This window comes from Rana temporaria, chromosome 1 (assembly GCF_905171775.1).
Source record: "Rana temporaria chromosome 1, aRanTem1.1, whole genome shotgun sequence".
Classification (NCBI taxonomy): domain Eukaryota; kingdom Metazoa; phylum Chordata; class Amphibia; order Anura; family Ranidae; genus Rana; species Rana temporaria.
Window position 1 is genome coordinate 90,220,723 of NC_053489.1, and position 20,106 is coordinate 90,240,828.

Genomic DNA, 20,106 nt, shown 5'->3' on the forward strand with positions numbered 1-20,106 from the left:
GAATCCACAGATGCTGTGATAAATAGCAGACAGGAGACCTCCACCAATGGAACACACCAGAGATCAATAGATAATCAGCATAAACGAAATCCAGCCTCCACTAAGGAACAGGTAAACCCTCATTCAAATGAACCACCACGATAAGCAGTACTCCTCTCTGATGACAGCCCAATAAAATACTCCAGTATATGAAACGAGATCAAAAAGGACTCATAGCGTGATACTGCAAGGTGTTTTAATAATAAAAAAGTAGTGCACTTACATCAATCTGAAGAATAAATGGCATGTAGCAGATAAAATAACACACAGCCGGCCGGTCTGTGTAAGGAAGCGCGTGCCCAGAGATCCGGGTCCTCACACGTGTAACGCGGTGACGTCAAAGCGCCGCCTACCTGTACTGATATATATATCTGTACTGGCATGGCCTCACCCTCTCAGACACTGAAGCTGGCTATACATTAGTAAATTTTTGAACAAGTGTTTGTACAAATATTCCTAGAAACGTGTATGAAAATTATTTTTAAAATTGATGACTGGATGAATATTGTTAAAAGGGACTTCAACTTTTAGTATGCTTTTAACATTTAATGAATGAACATAATTTCGAAAACTGCATGCACTGTTAGAAATTCATTTTCCATTCTGCACCTTCAAATTTTCCCAGCTCTGAGAATTTTCTCATCACTGAAAACAAACACCAATTTGACTCCACTATGAAAATTTTATGAATTTTCTTAAAACCAAAAAAAAAAAAAAAAATGAAATTTGAAAAAAATTCTATTAGTGTATAGCCAGCTTAACTGCCTACAAGTACATCCTCTCAAATTGCACCATCTCCCTGGTTTGCCACAGGGGCATAGGATTGGTAGCTGTGCCCACTAGACATCCACTGGGCCCTAGGCTTATGCCTACTTTACCATGTTGATGATCCCATTCTGGGACTGGAAGTAAAGGAAAATCTAACATTTTGTGATGTAACTGAACAGGAATAAGGTGAAATGTACCACTTTTTCTGGTAACTACTATCTGATAGGGGACTTCTATGATTCCTCTTCCAGGAAATGAAAGGGAAAATAACAAAAAACTTTGACAGGGTTTTTTTCAATTTCCAACTCTATCTAACAACAACAACAAAAAGAATTGATTTGACTTTAGATTTATTATAAAGAGCATAGCTTGCGACCATAAATTAATATTTATAGTCACTAATAAATGAAATAATAGATGGCCCTGTTTAATAAGATAAACTATGTTTGTCCCAAATCTTATGCAGGATCGGACAAACCGATGAGAACGGTCTGATGGAGCGTTTTCATCGGACCAAACCGATCGTGTGTGGGCCCCATCGGTTATTTCTCCATAGGATAAAAAAAGCAATCTTGTTTAAATTTACAGATGGATACCTAACCGATAGAAAAAAAACGATTGTTTGTAGGCACGTCCATCGGTTAAAAATCTACACATGCTCAGAATCAAGTCGACGCATGCTTGGAAGCATTGAACTTTGTTTTTTTCAGCACGTCGTTGTGTTTTACGTCACCGCGTTCTGACACGATCAGTTTTTTAACCGATGGTGTGTAGGCACGACTGACCATCAGTCAGCTTCATCGGTTAACCGATGAAAGCGGTCCATCAGACCGTTCTCATTGGATGGACCGATCGCGTGTACGCGGCCTTAGTTTATACGTATTTATACGTACGTATTTATACGTATTGTCTTATCGTCTACCTATTCACCTTCATTATAACTTCATATGCTGAGACTTCAATCTTAATTTCCTAGGATAAGTTGGCTTTGTAAGGATTTTTATTTCTGTCAGGATCCTAATAGAGGTAATTATATGAAAAAGACCAGGGGCCTGATTCTCATAGAATCGGCGTTGGCGTAGTGTAAGCCATTTACACTACGCCACCGCAACTTACTGGAGCAAGTGCCGTATTCTCCAAACACTTGCTCTGTAATTTGCGGCGGCGTAGTGTAAATGGCCCGGCGTATGGCCGCGTAATTCAAAGGGGGCGGCTTGTATTCAAATTAAGCGCGCCCCCGCGAAGATCGAACTGCGCATGCGCCGGGCGGAAAAATAGCCCAGTGCGCATGCTCCAGCTCACAACGGAAAATTACTAATTAATCTAAGATCCGACGGTGTAAGTGACTTACACCTGTCGGATCTTGGCCGTATCTATGCGAAAATGATTCTAGGAATCACTCGCATAGATACCCGGGGCCAAAAACAGAAATACGACGGTGTTTCCTGAGTTACACCGTCGTAACTCTTTTGAGAATCTGGCCCATCGAGACTTTTATTAAAGTACAGCATGTGTGAGATAAGTGTGAGTGACACTGGATTCAAAAGAAGATGCCTCTTTTGGGACTTAGAAATGGGGATAAAAAAACTAGAATTTGTTTGCAGTTAGTTGAAATGTCTCCAGGTCTTTCTCTATTTGGTGAATCTGTGCCATTTGTTTTATAGCTATACTTACTTTGTTCTCATTTTTATGAATGGTGGCTTTTCTCTTTCTGAAATCCCATAGCTGCCTCATCTGGGAATCTGGCCATAGTCCCACTGACCGGCTCTCACCCTCTGTCTCCTCTTGTCTTCTCAGCATTTCTTCACAGGCTGACGTAATTCCATTCGCATATACATAGCCAATTGCATGAGGGTTGAGCTACTGTATTTGACCTGGAGAAACCATACAGATTCTCTGTAGCAATCAGATGCCATTAGACTGCTAGAGGCGTTTTTTTATTTTTTTTATTGTGGATTGGGGTTACCCTATGGGTTCAATTGTTGGGAAGACATGAAAAGTGCTCTCTCTCATTTTATCATTCATTATGCAACCACAAAAAACTCTTAGAACACCCAAGCGGCTGTTATTCGTTTGGCAGTGAGCTGAATGACAAAGAGTCTTTCATGCAATCAGCAGTGAACAAGATGAATCCAAGACTGTGGGACTGAATGTTTAACTACATCTCTATCTTGTCTCAGAGTATTTTAGCAAGCAGCGGGATTCTTCGTATGTGGTTGACTTATAAACTTTGCCAAATTCCGTAGGTCTTTTTTTCCCCCCTAAAACGTTGTATGGTATTCTTGTAAAAAATTTCAGTTATGGTAAATATGTCCAGAAAGGTAAAAATGTATCTCTGCCTATCAACAAACTAACCAGCTGTAATCTATGCTGACTGCATGGAAATACTCCTCTGCTCCAATTTTCTTGTGTATGGTAACGTGCTTATATGTTTTTTTGGGTCTATACAGCTTTCCAATAACTAAAAGCACTGGAAAACAAGTCTACTATATATGTATATTGCAAGAATTGTAGTAAACTTTATTACAGATTCCTTCTGGAATTGGTTCCAGGTATAATACTAATACACTTTTTCATGAACTGCCAAAAAAAAGCTCAGACTGAAATCTCACTCTGAGCTTGTCAGTCAGTGTCACAAACCACATGTATCTATTTCCTTCAGTGATGACTCAGCTGTCTGGCACGAGCAGGGGGAGGAGACACATCCAGGGAATTTTGCTGAGAGATAGCTTCTAAATAGGAGATTAACACTTTTTAAAGTTGCTATTTGACTGGTAAAAATTTATCACTGAGGTGATCAGAACCGTTCTAATAAATACGTACATTTTGTGATTTATTCCTATTCCAGTTTTGTTTCTAAACCTGTTTTTGTCAGAAAGATGGAATCACACTTTTGATTTAATTACTAAATTCAAATAAAAGTGACAGACATCAAAATATAATATGTTTTTACTGACATCTGTCATCATGTGATCACACGCAAGCCTAGGCAAGGGGCGGTTGTGTGTCATACGTTTTAGAGATGTTTTTAAACTTTTTTTGTAGTCAGATGAAGCACAGCCCTCTGGTTCCTGAACTGGCCTCAATGCTTCCTGATATCAGTATTAATTTGACAGTCCATAAGTTAAAGGTTACATACAGCTGTTGGAGATGAGCGCTATTATGCCACGTACACATGATCGGAATTTCCGATGAAAAAAGTCAGATGGACTTTTTTCATCGGAATTCCGATCGTGTGTGGGCCCGTTGGTGTTTAGAAATAGAACATGTTTTATTTATTTTTTCGATGGAAAAAAAAATAGGAAATTCCTATCGTCTGTGTGCAACTCCGATGGAGAAAAAACCCACGTATGCTCAGAATCAAGTTGACGCATGCTCGGAAGCATTGAACTTAATTTTTCTCGGCTCGTCGTAGTGTTTTACATCAATGCATTTTGGACTGTCGGAATTTGGTCTGACAGTGTGTATGCAAGACAGCTTGAATGAAATTCCGACTAAAAATTCCATCGGATTTTAGACCATCGGAAATTCCGATCGTGTGTACGGGGCATTACTTTGCTATGACTGTGTGCCAGGTGGAAACAAATCTCTCTATTCTGCCAAATTGCTAGTGAGGTGTAAATATAAAATGGTATTAAATCCACATGCAAAAATGTTATATATTGTAGTTTATCAATTCTTAGGCCTCGTACACACAACCGAGGAACTCGTCGTAAATGAAACATCGTTTTCCTCGACGAGTTCCTTGTTAGGCTTGTTGAGAATCTTGACAAGCTTTCTTTGCGTACACACTGTCAAGACAAAATCTCGTCGTTCTCAAACGCGGTGACGTACAGGCCCGGATTTACTCCATTTGCCTCCCCAAGGCCGGGTCCTTCAATGCCGCCCCCGCCTGCGCAGTACGGGGGGGGACTTTTTCGGCAGGACACCAAGAAGCGTGGGGGGGGGTGTTGCTGCCAAAAATGACATTGAGAACTGGGAGGGGGGCTGCTGCTGCCAAGAACTATCTCGCCTCCTCCTCCTTCTGTTTTTTCTCCTCTCACCATCCGCATGACAGGGGGGAACTCCTAATAAGAAAGTGAAAGTGTCCTCTCCTCTCAGCCGCAGTGCCGCCCCTGCACCCACTGCTGCCCCGAGGCCTGGCCTTGTTGGACTTGTCTGGAATCTGGCCCTGGTGACGTACAATACGTACGACGGCATTATAAAGGGGAAGTTTGATTCCACTGGCGTCACCCTTGGGGCTGCTTTTGCTAATCTCATGTTACTGCGTGTTAAGTAAAAGTTTGGTGATAGACGATTCGCGCTTTTCAGTCTGTTACAGCGTGACGAATGTGCTATCTCCATTACAAACACTACTTTTACCGAAGGCACACTCCCATCTCATACTTTATTCTGAGCATGCACGGGTTTCTAAGCATACACACAAACGTGTTTCTCGTCGTAAACCAGCCTGACGAGAAACGCGACGAGGAAATTGAGACTCCCGAAGAGGAAAAAGAGAAGTCGTTCTCTTTTTTTCTTGTTGAGTTCCACGACAGTTTTCTCGATGAAAAACGTACACACGACCGTTTTCCTCTGCAAAAAAGCTCTGCCACCAAGTTTCTTGATGGATTCTGTCGAGGAAAGCGGTCATGTGTACGAGGCCTCAGATGTGGTGGCTGCACTTTTTTCTTTTTTTTTTCACTTATTGATCTGCCCAGTAAGTCTGTTATTTTTCAGTGTCCTATAACGGGCCCTACTGGTAAGATAACCAGGTTAAACCAGGTTAAAATAAAATAAAAAAATCGTAAAAAAATGCTTTTTCATTCATTTTTATTATTCACATTAAACCCCCATTCATGTTTCCTGGCTTTATTTTGCTGAGAAAAAACGTAAACCCCCTTCTTATGGCTCAGTGTCTAGCCTGCTTAGTGCATCCATGTGAGAACTAACAAACTCATTGACTATTTATACACAGACACTAATTGTGATTTAAAAATCCACAAATGTGGGAAGCTAACCTTTAATTGCCATTTTAACCCGTGTGTGCCACCTTCTGTGTCCGTACCAAGGCCAAACATTCCAGGGTATGTAAACTTTTTATCAGGACCATTTGGGTGATTTCTGTTATCATTATGATTTTTAAAAGGATCCGAAAAACGATGTGACAATAAATGTGATTACTATCCTTAATAAAAGACAGTTTTTTGGCATGATCAGTCATATTTTCAATATCAATTCCAAAATGTCACAATTTCTGCCAGGGTATGCAAATTTTTGAGCACATCTGTATATCTGGCGTGCCTGTGCGCTTGGGAGCCATCACCCCACCAATTATATGACCAGTGGCGGCTGGTGCTCAATATTGTGTGGGTGGGGGGGGGGGGAGCGGCACTCGCACTACACCCCCCACTCCAATTGCACCACCCCCTTGGGCGTGATTGATCAGAATTGCTGTGATCCACTTGCACCAACCCCCCGGCATGCTATTCATTGCCTTACTTTATGCTGCAGTGCTATGGTACCAATGAAGAGCTGAATCCAGGGTAGGACTCCAGGAAGAGACTGTTGCTAACAGGGCCGTTGCTTCTTCTCCCGGTCGAACAGGAAGCGGGTCCTGAGACTCCCTGGCCAATCGGCCCTCTGGACCCGCTTCCTGATTGGCCAAGAGCAGAAGCAGGAAGACATTAGCGAATATTAATTTGCTAATGTCACACAACTGGGTAGGCTCAGAGCGCAGAGCACACTCCTTTTTAAAGCCAATTAGAGTCTCAGGCTCTAATCATGGACTTAAAAAAAAAAAAACATTGAAATCTATGCATCCAGTGCCCTACGTGGCCTGCATGGAGCCTGGCACATGAATTAGGGGGCGCGGCGCCCCTGCACCCCTAAAGAGCTGGCCGCCACTGTGGGATGACCATCTGGAGAGTGATCTGAGGGATTATATATATATACAACATTAAATATTTGGGGCATTATAAAGGTTTATGGTTGGTGAGTGTGCATTTTTTACTCACACTGTGGTGGAGCACGCATACAGAATAAGGAGTCACTAACCACTTTAAAGCATGGTGGTTTAAGGGTTTCTTGAAAGGACTTTTTCATATATTTTTTGATGCTTTTGTTTTTTTATTATGTTTTTTCACTTTATTTGTACTTGCTGTTTTTAATTTGAGTCATAGTAGCGCTGCACCTTTTTTCAATTTTTGTTTACTTGTATACTGATCACACTTCGAATTAATATTTTAACCATTTTCATGTGTATATTGTACATTGTATATTGTACATCTGCTACACCCGCGACTATAAAAATGAAGGGTCTGGTATCAACCAATTTTTTTATAAATGTGTCCTTGTAAGTTAAAGGTTTGCGTGATTGGGAGCTGTGATGCTAGTGATGCCTTAAGCCCTGTACACACGATTGGATATCTGATGGAATCTAATCCGATGGATTTTTTCGAAGCTGACTTTCATCAGTCTTGCCTACACACCATCGGTCAAAAATCCGACCATGTCCAAATGCGGTGATGTAAAACACTATGACGTGCTGAGAAAATTAAGCTCAGTGCTTCCGAGCATGCGTCGACTTGACTCTGAGCATGCGTGGATTTTTGACCGATGGACTTCCACACAGACGATCGTTTTTTTTTATCGGTTTTTTATCCATAGGAAAAATTTAAAACATGTTCTTTTTTTTTTAACCGATGGAAAACAAACCGATGGGGCCCACACACGTTCGGTTTGACCAATGAAAACAGTCCATCGTGTGTATGCTACAGCCACTGAGTGGTATCAGCTGATGGTTTAGCAGATGCCATGACATCATTGTAAGTTGGACGTTTTGGTTGTACCAGCATGTAAATTGCTGATGAAGCAGAACAGCATCTGACCCTGCTTGTAATGCTTGTGTGCTTAGTTGGCATAACACTTGGCCAGTGCTGTTATTCTTTCTAAATGGGAGTTTTGTATAAACAGAACTCTGACTGATTGTAACAGTTCCAATTAGAGAGTGTCAACACTGCGGGGTCAGTTTAAAAAATGACGAGGAGGAAAGGTGTAAAGAGACACATCCGCATGAGGCTGTCAAAGCAATTGGTTTGTTTGAAAACAAGTGCAGTTTGGCACCACATGAAATGTTGGGATTTCATAAAGTACAAAATAGCCCATCATTAACACAGAACTTATTCATTGGTGTTGTTGATGTAAACTTGGTTTCTTCGATGGTCAGAGTTGTATATTACTAATAGTTCTGTTAGAACTGTGGGCTTGTGTAACAACCTAGATGGCATCAGATGTATGAATCTTAGCTTACGTAAATTTGGATGCCTCATCTAAGCATCGCACACTGGAATCTCATCAAAAAGGGCTAATTATTGCTGCAATGGATTCTAGCCCCAGGTAGAAAAAGCAACGCAACATAAAACTGTATACATATGTTGGTAATCAGATGTGATTGTCACTCTCCTAGGTACATTATATTGTCAAAAGTATTGGGACACCTGCCTTTACACACACATGAACTTTAATAGCATTCCTAGTCTGTAGGTTCAATATTAGGTTGGCCCACCCTTTGCAGCTATAACAGCTTCAACTCTTCTGGGAAGGTTGTCCACAAGGTTTAGGAGTGTGTCTATGGGAATGTTTGACCATTCTTCCAGAAGCACATTTGTGAAAACAGGCATTATGTTGGACGAAAAGGCCTGGCTTGCAGTTTCCGCTCTAATTCATCCCACACGTATTCTATCGGGTTGAGGTCTGGACTTTGAGCAGGCCAGTCAAATTCCTCCACTCCAAACTCGCTCCTCTATGTCTTTATGGACCTTGCTTTGTGCACTGCTGCTCAGTCTTGTTGGAATAGAAAGGGGCATTCCCCAAACTGTTCCCACAAGTTGGAAGCATAAAATTGTCCAAAATGTCTTGGTATGCTGATGCCTTAAGAGTTCCCTTCACTGGAACTAAGGGGACAAGCCCAACCCCTGAAAAACCACCCCACACCATAATCTCCCCCCACCAAATGATTTGGACCAGTGCACAAAGCAAGGTCCATAAAGACATGGATGAGCGAGTTTGAGGTGGAGGAACTTAACTGGCCTGCACCTCAACCCCATAGAACACCTTTGGGATTAATTAGAGTAGGAGACTGCGAGCCAGGCCTTCTTGTCCAACATCAGTGCCTGACCTTTACAAATGCACTTCTGGAAGACTGGTCAAACATTCCCATAGACACTCTCCTAAACCTTGTGGACAGCCTTCCCAGAAGAGTTGAAGCTGTTATAGCTACAAAGGGTGGGCCAACTCACCATTGAACCCTACAGACTAAGACGGATGCCGTGAAAGTTCACGTGCGTGTAAAGTCAGGTGTCACAATACTTTTGACAATAAAGTGTATGTTGGTAATCAGATTTGATTAGCACGCTCCTAAGTATGTTCTTTGCTGTAGTCCTAAGATGTTTTTGCCCCATTCACTGGAACTGAGATATGATTTTATTGGAACTATTTAGAACAGTCCTACAAAATTAAGGGTCCCGTCTTAACTTCTTTCACTAAGCAAGCCCTGTCAGGGGTTATGGTACACTGTCTAAGTCCCACCGGGTAGTATGTGCTTCCCCACACCTCCAAGTGAGCCCAATATTCACTTCTTATCACAATCTCTCTTACCTAGTTTTTAATTTGGTGCTTTACATACAAAACTAGGGTAGTTACTTTTTCCAGAATACATTACACTACTAAAGCCAATTCCCAGTTGAGATCCCTTAATTTTCCCTTTCAGAAGCTAGGAAGAATGGACTGAAGGGACATTTGTGCTGGGGGAGGGATACTAAAAAACTGCAAGCGTGCAAGATCTGGTGCAGTTCTGCACAGAAACCAATCAGCTTCCAGGTTTTATAGTCAATTCTTAATTGAACAAGATGAATCTACAAGCTGATTAGCCACCACACACAGCTGCACCAGATTGAGTGCTCCAGTTTTAGCAACTTTCCCCCTCTGGGTTTCTAACCCTACTTGAGGCAAAGAGAAGACCCAGTATGTGATATAGACGTCACTGGATTGTTTTTAGGGCCAGTTCACACCAGACGCAGTTCCGTACAGTTTTGTGTGCTTTTTTTCTGCACAAAATGCATGCACAATGTTTTACATGTATTCCAATGGCTCTAGTTCACACCATGCAGTCAGTTTCCGGTGCAGATGGAAAACACTGTGCATGCTTTTTTAGTGCATAAAAAAATGCACACGAAACTGTACGGAACTGCGTCTGGTGTGAACTGGCTCTTAAGGCTCGATTCACACCTATGCATGTTGCTTTTTAGCGTTTTTGCAGTGCTTTTTGCGATGCTTGCTGTGATTTTACCGAAATTTGCTTTTTGCACTTTTTTTTTTTTTTATGAATTTGTTTTTAGCCGGCAATTTTAATTTGTTTACATTTTCTTTAACAACCAGCTATAAACAGGTTTTAAAAAAAATTCAAATCGCAAATCGCAGGAAAAATCGCAGTAAAACGCGGTACTTGCTTTTCGGATGGCGGGTTCATTGAATTCTATTACATGCAAAATGCTGCTTTTGGTGGAGAAAAAAGTCCCTGGCCATTTACAAAAACGCAAAGGCACAAAAAAGCATTGATGTGAACATGTTCCATAGGAAACCATGCTAAAAAAATTCCCTGCATTTCTGCAAAATGCAAAATGCATTAAAAAAAACGCATTAGTGTGAATGGAGCCTAAAGTTACAATAAAACTTAGAAAAATGGTGGTGTGTGTTTCCACTTTTTTTTACAATGCAAAAGTTATGTAGCCTAATTGACCACCATGGGGGTAAGGTGTGCTGCACATTATCTCCCAATGACAAACATTTTCACCTTAGTACTGTGGGACATTACAGCACTAACCCCAATGCTTTAGGAGGGGTGTCCATTTTTTGGAGGCCCAGTGTTCAAAGTTCTGGGGGCTACTTTCAATATTGCAGATGGCTACTGTTTGCCCTGGGGATACCAGTCTACATACAGTGGGACAAAAAAGTATTTAGGCCCAGATTCTCAAAGGACTTACGACGGCGCAGCGCCATGTACGCCGTCGTAAGTCCTAATCTGACCCGTCGTATCTATGCGACTGATTCTTAGAATCAGTTACGCATAGATATCCATTAGATCCGACAGGCGTAAGTCTCTTACGCCGTCGGATCTAAACTGCATTTTTTTTTTACCGCTAGGTGGCGCTTCCGTCGAATTCCACGTTGAGTATGCAAATTAGCTAGATACGCGAATTCCAGAACGTACGCGCGACCGACGCAGTAAAGTTACAATGTTTACGTTAGGCTTTTCCCGGCGTATAGTTGCCCCTGCTATATGGTGGCATAAGTGCGGCGCATCAATGTTAAGTATGGCCGTCGTTCCCGCGTCAAAATTTGAAAAAGTTACGTCGTTTGCGTAAGTCGTCTGTGAATGGGGCTGGATGTCATTTACGTTCACGTCGAAACCAATGACGTCCTTGCGGCGTACTTTGGAGCAATGCACACTGGGAAATTCCACGGACGGCGCATGCGCCGTTCAGGAAAAACGTCAATCACGTCGGGTCACAGAAGAATTACATAAAACACGCCCCCCTGATCCAAATTTGAATTAGGCGGGCTTACACCGCCCGATTTACGCTACACCGCCGCAACTTACGGAGCAAGTGCTTTGAGAATACAGCACTTGCCCGTCTAAGTTGCGGCGGCGTAACGTAAATCAGATACGTTACGCCCGCACAAAATTGCGCGGATGTACCAGAATCTGCCCCATTGTCAGCCATCAATTGTGCAAGTTCTCCCACTTAAAAAGATGAGAGGCCTGTAATTGTCATCATAGGTATACCTCAACTATGAGAGACAAAATGTGGAAACAAATCCAGACAATCACATTGTCTGATTTGGAAAGAATTTATTTGCAATTTATGGTGGAAAATAAGTATTTGGTCTCCTCTACAAACAAGCAAGATTTCTGGCCCTCACAGACCTGTATCTTCTTCTTTGAGAGGCTCCTCTGTCCTCTACTCATTACCTGTATTAATGGCACCTGTTTGAACTTGTTATCAGTATAAAAGACACCTGTCCACAACCTCAAACAGTCACACTCCAAACTCCACTATGGTGAAGACCAAAGACCTGTCGAAGGACACCAGAAACAAAATTGTAGACCTGCACCAGGCTGGGAAGACTCAATCTGCAATAGGCAAGCAGCTTGGTGTGAAGAAATTAACTGTGGGAGCAGAAATTAGAAAATGGAAGACATACAAGACCACTGATAATCTCCCTCGATCTGGGGCTCCACGCAAGATCTCACCCCGTGGGATCAAAATGATCACATGAATGGTGAGCAAAAATCCCAGAACCACACGGGGGGACCTAGTGAATGACCTGCAGAGAGCTGGGACCAACATAACAAAGGCTACCATCAGTAACACACTACGCCGCCAGGGACTCAGATCCTGCAGTGCCAGACGTGTCCCACTGCTTAAGCCAGTACATGTCTGGGCCTGTCTGAGGTTTGGTTAGAGAGCATTTGGATGATACAGAAGTGGATTGGGAGAATGTCATATGGTCATATGAAACCAAAGTAGAACTGTTTGGTAGAAACACAACTCGTCGAGCTTGGAGGAGAGAGAATGCTGAGTTGCAACCAAAGAACACCATACCTACTGTGAAGCATGGGGGTGGCAACATCATGTTTTGGGGCTGTTTCTCTGCAAAGGGACCAGGACGACTGATCCGTGTACATTAAAGAATGAATGGGTCCATGTATTGTGAGATTTTGAGTGCAAACCTCCTCCCATCAGCAAGGGCATTGAAGATAAAATGTGGCTGGGTCTTTCAGCATGACAATGATCCCAAACACACCGCCCGGGCAACGAAGGAGTGGCTTCGTAAGAAGCATTTCAAGGTCCTGGAGTGGCCTAGCCAGTCTCCAGATCTCAACCCCATAGAAAACCTTTGGAGGGAGTTGAAAGTCCGTGTTGCCCAGCGACAACCTCAAAACATCACTGCTCTAGAGGAGATCTGCATGGAGGAATGGGCCAACATACCAGCAACAGTGTGTGACAACCTTGTGAAGACTTACAGAAAACATTTGACCTCTGTCATTGCCAACAAAGGATATATAACAAAGTATTGAGATGAACTTTTGATATTGACCAAATACTTATTTTCCACCATCATTTACAAATAAATTATTTTCAAATCAGACAATGTGATTGTCTGGATTTGTTTCCACATTTTGTCTCTCATAGTTGAGGTATACCTATGATGACAATTACAGGTCTCTCTCATCTTTTTAAGTGGGAGAACTTGCACAAATGGTGGCTGACTAAATACTTTTTTGCCCCACTGTACCTCATTAGTAGAGGAAGGAGGGTATCTTTGTAGAGATAAAATAAAGTAAAACATAACCCTCCCAGTACTAATCCTTTAAAAAAAAAAAAAAAACATGATCAGGACCACGGAGAGCGCAAAAATATAAATTCTTATCATTCAAGACAGTCTTTAAAATTATTCCTAAATTTTCAAATATGTACATGAGAATGTTGAATCACATGAAAATTTTAAAAGTTGTAAGGAACCCGTAAGCATAGACGTTGCCGTCGCTGACTTGTTTCTCAGGGTACATTTTCCAATACTTAGGGAGTCATAGACTTGGAACAAGTAGGACTTTCAGGCAGTATGTTTGGCCTTAGCCAGCAAGCTAAGTAACAAATCAGGATCAGGATGACAGTCCAAAAACATGTCAGCAACTGAAACTTATTTATTACAGGATGACATAACATACTGTCCTATGCAAAAACAGATCTTGTTAGACTGGTTACACATTAGACTGTGGATCTTCTCTAGTGATCAACTTTTTTCTGATCATACTTTATTTGGTCCGCCTAAAAAAAAAAATATTAAAAGCCAGCAGCTAGAAATACTGCTGACTTTCAATAAATGGACACTTACCTGTCCAGGGTGCCCGCGATGTCGGCAGCCGAAGCTGATCGATCATTGGGCTCTCGAGGTGCCCCCGTTGCCATCCTCGGGGAGGGAGTCAGGAAGTAAAACGTTGCGGCTTTACTTCCCAGTTCTCTACTGTGCATGTGCGAGTCGCGCTGCACGTCCTCACTGGTCCCTGCTGTTTTCTGGGACCTGTGTGTTTCCCAGAAGACAACGGGGGAGGACAGTGTAGCCGCTGGACATGATGTAGGTCACCGCGATCACTGCAATGATCTTTGCCAGGAAGTGGGAGTAAATACCTGTATTACACAGGTATCTGCTCCCCCTGAAAGGTGCCAAATGTCCCACCAGAGGGGGGGAGGAGTACAAAAAGTGGAAGTTCCATTTTTGGGTGGAACTCCACTTTACCTTGTGAATTTTCCTTCTTGTGGCTGCTAGCATTGTTCCTGAACAACTGCAGCGAGAAGCAAATCACTAAAAGGGTAGGCCAACCAGAAATTGTTTGCTTTTCATCGAAAGTCTGGAGGCAGAGTTGTGTCCATAGATAGGAGTGTAAGTCTCATTCACTCTCTCCTTCTCCATTCTATTTCTCTCTCTCTCTCCCCCATTCTGTCTCTCTCTTTATATACAGTATACACTAAATTACCAAAAGTATTGGGACGCCTGAACTTTAATGGCATCAATAGTCTGTAAGGTTCAATATTGGGTTGGTCCATCCTTTGCAGCTATAACAGCTTCAACTCTTCTGGGAAGGCTGTTCACAAGGTTTAGGAGTGTGTCTATGGGAATGTTTGACCATTCTTCCAGAAGAGCATCTGTGAGGTTAGGGCACTGTTGTTGGATGAGAAGGTCTGGCTCTCAGTCTCCGCTGTAGTTCATCCCAAAGGGGTTCTATCGGGTTAAGTTCTGTACTTATTTGGTGAAGGGGGGATTATGGTGTGGGGCTGTGAAGGAAATTCTTAGGGCGTCAGCATGCTAAGACATTTTGGACAATTTCTTCCCCCGAACTTTGGAAACTTTGTGGGAACAATTTGGGGATGGCCCCTTCATGTTCCAACATGACTGCACAAAGCAAGGTCCACAAAGGCATAAGTGAGTGATCTTGGGGTGGAGGATCTTGACTGGCCTGCACAGAGTCCTGACCTCAACCTGATAGAACACCTGCGGGATGAATTAGAGCAGAGACTGTGAGACAGACCTTCTTGTCCACATCAGTGCCCGACCTCACAAATGCCACTTGAAAAATGGTCAAACTTTCCCATAAACACACTCCTAAACCTTGTGGACAGCCTTCCCAGAAGAGTTGAAGCTGTTATAGCTGCAAAGGGTGGGCCAACTCAATGTTAAAGTTAAAGTGCGTTTAAAGGCAGGCATCCTAATACTTTTGGTAATATAGTGTGTGTGTGTGTGTGTATATATATATATATATATATATATATATATATATATATATACAGGGCTTTTTTTAAGGGGGAACTTGGTGGAGTTCCACCACCTCTGGCTCAGACCCTTTGGTGCCTGCTCACCACAATCACTTGTAAAAACGAAAGTCTGGTTTCTGCGTTTACAAGTGACAGTTCTGATTGACCACACCCACTATTTGATGTGATTTGGAGGGTGTGTGTAGGGGGAGGGGTTTTGTGGGGTCGTGGTTAAGTTTCAGCACCTATTATTTGAGAAAAAAAGCCCTGTGTATATTTATGGGTATGAGAATTTTCCGCATTAATACCTGTCAATAATTTTTTTTCAATTTGGCAAACTGTACTTACTTGCAAAACTTTATAGATACCGCTAAGGCTGATCTTAATGTATCTCTGGATTTCTTTTCAGTGGTGTTATCAGGGAGAATGTGTCAATTTTGGGACCTGGCCAAAAAGCATTGATGGAGACTGGGGACCGTGGTCAGTTTGGGGAGAGTGCACCAGGACCTGCGGTGGAGGAGTCTCCTCATCTATAAGACACTGTGACAGTCCAGCGTAAGTAGCTAAAGTAAGCCTGAGCCAACCTAAGGAACCATTTGGATCATGTTAAGATTTAAAGTATTCTTTTTTATGTGATGTCATAATTTGCTCCTGGCTTGTCTGTGAATGCCTAAACAGGCCACTGAGATATAAATGTAGTATTCCAGTTAAAGATCATTTTGCCATAATGAAGAATATGTTGTTTGAATGTACACTGAAGTGTTTGCTTGGTTACACATAGGCATTTCTTCGTTATCAAAAGGCCAAATGTTTGTAACTTGCTGTCCATTCAGAGCTAAATTAGGATAATCTGCAGTTCTAGTCCAGAGTACTTTTAACATACCTCCCAACTGTCCCTGATTTCGAGGGACTGTCCCTGATTTGGAGAAATGTCCCTCTGTCCCTCATTCCTCCTCATTTTGGTCTGATCTATATAGATGTTTATAAAATTCACGTTTTATCTATCAAAAAGTGTTTCCCAGTGCTAAACATTTCATCTGGTTTCTAAATTGCTGCATTTGTAAATTCCAAAAGCCAATATAAAGGAATAGTAGTGGTAAAAAAAAACTTATTTTTTTGTACAATTCTCCTTTAAGAGGGCGTGGCAAGGGGTGTGTCCTATGCCTGCATACTTTTTCTGGTAGGCGTCCCTCATACTATCTCAGAAAGTTGGGAGGTATGCTTTTAATGCCATGACTGTACATAATTACTCTCTGTATTTAGAGTATCATCAATGAAAGTTTCTCCAGCATCCCTTTGAATTTTTTTGCTGGTTAGACTAACTCACAAGTAATATGCAATAATAAGAAAGGAGTATGAAGTAACGGCACACTGAGGATACCCATATCACAGCATTGCTTTAGCTCCTTAAAGGTAATTTTTTTCCCCCTAAATAGCTTCCTTTACCTTAGTGCAGTCCTCCTTCACTTACCTCATCCTTCGTTTTTGCTTTTAAATGTCCTTTTTTCTTCTGAGAAATCCTCACTTCCTGTTCTTCTGTCTGTAACTCCACACAGTAATGCAAGGCTTTCTCCCTGGTGTGGAGAAAGCCTCTTGAGGGGGGAGGACGCGAGCAGGAGTGTCAGGATGCCCACTAACACACACAGCTCCTTTCTCTATCTGCAAAGTAGAGAGTGTCCTGACACTCCTGCTCGCCCCCTCCCCCCTCAAGAGGCTTTCTCCACACCAGGGAGAAAGCCTCGCATTACTGTGTGGAGTTACAGACAGAAGAACAGGAAGTGAGGATTTCTCAGGAGAAATAAGGACATTTAAAAGCAAAAACGAAGGATGAGGTAAGTGAAGGAGGACTGCACTAAGGTAAAGGAAGCTATTTAGGGGAAAAAAATTACCTTTACAGCCCCTTTAAATTATATCCTTAACTATATATTTGGTTTCAATTTCCTGCAATAATTCAAACATGTGACACTGTTTCAAACAGGCACGAGGAGCACTGTAATGATCAACTGTAATAGCAAATATGCATTGTGCTTTATTATTATTATTGTTATTATTATTTTTTTTTACTATACATGATTTAAACAGCACCAAAAGTTTGCGCAGCGCTTAACCACATGAGGGCAGACAGTTACAATACAATTCAATATAGGAAGAATCAGATGGCCATGCTTTAAAGCTCTAAATGCATGGATGAAATACATATGTAATAGCTGTTTTACATGCTAGAGGATTTGTATTTATGTCCATCCAGTCCTAAAATTTACAAAAACCTTACCAGACAGCACAGCCAGCCTGGAGACCTGACTTTTTCTCTATCGCCATTAAAGTGTTACTAAACACGCACTGTTTCATTTACATTGTCCCTTCTACTTCTGTATGTGGATGATGGAACTGTAATCATCTTAATAATAATAATAATTTAAAAAAATCCTAATCAATATACAGCTGTCACATAACCCAGATCTTTCCCAGCCTGTCTGTAGGGAAACAGAAGCAGGAGAAGCTTCTAGTCCTTTGCTGCTGGTCACATGTTCAAAATAAAATAAAATAGCCTTGGGAATAGAGTGAAAATAAATAATTATTATCAATAAACTGTTTTAAATGGTCTTACAAATATATATATTTGAAATCAAATCTTTATTATTTTTTGGCAATAACATGGCGTGGGTGCAATTCTGCCAGTCATAGGCTGTGCCACGCCCCTCCAGCCTGTGTCTTAGAATAAGAGGGAGGTGAAGACTCCATTAATCTACATGTAATATCCCACCCCCATTGTGTTTAGCTGGGTAGTGGGCATGGAGAAGGAGGAGGGAGGGGCTGTCATTTACCACTGTATATATGTCCACGTGTGTCGCTCTATAGTCACATGGGCTGCTCAGATGTGATAGGGAGGAAATGCTCAGCATAGAAACTCACTAAAAACTGAGCATGTGCAGAGCTGCCACTACAGGTGCAAAATCCCTAGCTGAATTGGGGACATGGACAGAAGGTGGAGATAGAGAGCAACAGGATTAGCCAGTTTTTTTGCAGAATACAGAAAACAAAACTCATAGTGACTGAGTACGAACAGCATGTAATACAGAATTTATTGATAGTTTTTTATGTTGTGGTTTAGTGACATTTTAAGAACTATAACTAGACTGTGAAGGAGAAGCAGCAGACTGATGAGCTCATCTCTCTGTCACTCTGCTCTGTCTAATGTATTAGCATGTTGGTTGTCAGCACCTGAGTGCTGCAGCACATCTGATTGGTTCTTTGTGCTGCTTCTCTCTTTCCTAGTCTTAATCCTGTGGTGTACAGGGACTGCAAGAGGCTAATATCAGGTCAAGTTCTGGTACTTATTTGAATTGCTTTGAAAAATATACTTTGATGAATGCATTCCTACATTGGTGTTATTTTTTAATCTGCTGATAGTTTAAACTTTTCCTTTGCCACTAACCAAGACTACATTATTAAATTTTCCTTGCTGGGACAAGTTCTCACATTTGTTTTAATTATGGTGTTCCTGCTGTTAATTGGAGTGGAAGATGTCATACATCAAAACAGTAAAACAGAGGGATGGGGTCATTAAAAGGGGAATGTGAGAAACGGGACCTCGTTACAATGGCTTGAAAAAGTATTCATACCCCTTGACATTTTCCACATTTTGTCATGTTACAACCAAAAACGTAAATGTAGTTTATTGGGATTTTATGTGATAGACCAACACAAAGTGACAAATAATTGTGAAGTGGAAAGAAAATGACAAACGGTTTTCCACTTTTTTTTACAAATATGTGAAAAGTGTGGTGTGCATTTGTATTCAGCCCCCCCCCCCGAGTCAATACTTTGTAGAACCACCTTTCATTGCAATTACATTTTTAAGTCTTTTTTTGGGATGTCTCTACCAGCTTTGCACATCTAGAGAGTGAAATTGTTACCCATTCTTCTTTGCAAAATAGCTCAAGCTCTCTCAGATTGGATGGAGAGCATCTGCGAACAGCGATTTTCAAGTCTTGCCACAGATACTCAATTGGATTTAGGTCTGGCCTGTGACTGGGCCATTCTAACACAGATATATGCTTTGATCTAAACTATTCCATTGTAGCTCTGGCTGTATGTTTAGGATCATTGTCCTGCTGGAATGTGAACCTCCGCCCCAGTCTCAAGTCTTGTGTCTATGTAAGCAAGGCAGATCGCCCTTCTGACAGGAGGGAAGAAATGGAATTTGTGTCTCTGCAAATTCCATCTCTTCCCCTAGTAAAAGCACCCCGGAAAGTGTAGTAAAACACTGGCTAGGCACACACATGTGTCTACAACCCTTTGATTACACCTGATGTTAACCCCTACCCAGACAGTGTCATTAGTGCAGTGACAGTGCATATTTTTAGCACTAATCACTGTATTAGTGTTACTGGTCCGCAAAAAGTGTCAGTTAGTGTCAGAATGTCCACCGCAATATTGCAGCCTGCTATAAGTCGCTGATAACCACCTTAGCTAGTAAAAAAAAAAAAATCCCATAGTCTGTAGACTCTGAGGGCCAAATCCACAAATATCGGGCGCAACTTAAATCTTCCGATTTAAGTTACACCGCCGCAAAATTTCTCCCTAAGTGCCCGATCCACAAAGCACTTACCTTGAAATTTGTGGCGGTGTAACTTAAATGTGTCCGGCGCAAGGCGTGCCGAATCTAATGGGGCGAGTCCCATTTAAATTAGGCGCTCTCCCGCGCCGGACGTACTGCGCATGCTCCGTCGGGTAACTTACCCGACGTGCATTGCGCTAACTGACGTCGCTCCGGCGTCATTTGCTTAGACGTTAACGTAAATGGCGTCCAGCGCCATTCACGAACGTCTTACGCAAACGACGTAGAATTTAAATTTCGACGCGGGAAACGACGGCCATACTTAACATGGCTTAAGAGAACTAGGGCTCAGCCCTAGTTTTACGCGGCGTAACTCTGCGTAAA

At 42.0% G+C, this 20,106-nt stretch overlaps 1 protein-coding gene across 1 annotated transcript in view; it reads left to right on the forward strand.

Annotated features, from left to right (window-relative positions):
* ADAMTS6 (ADAM metallopeptidase with thrombospondin type 1 motif 6) overlaps window positions 1–20,106 on the forward strand; it is a 397,790-nt gene that overhangs the window by 258,217 nt on the left and 119,467 nt on the right. The window contains exon 13 of the mRNA XM_040340248.1: window positions 15,571–15,716. Within this exon, the coding sequence (XP_040196182.1) occupies window positions 15,571–15,716 (146 nt within the window). The remainder of the gene's footprint in view (window positions 1–15,570; window positions 15,717–20,106) is intronic.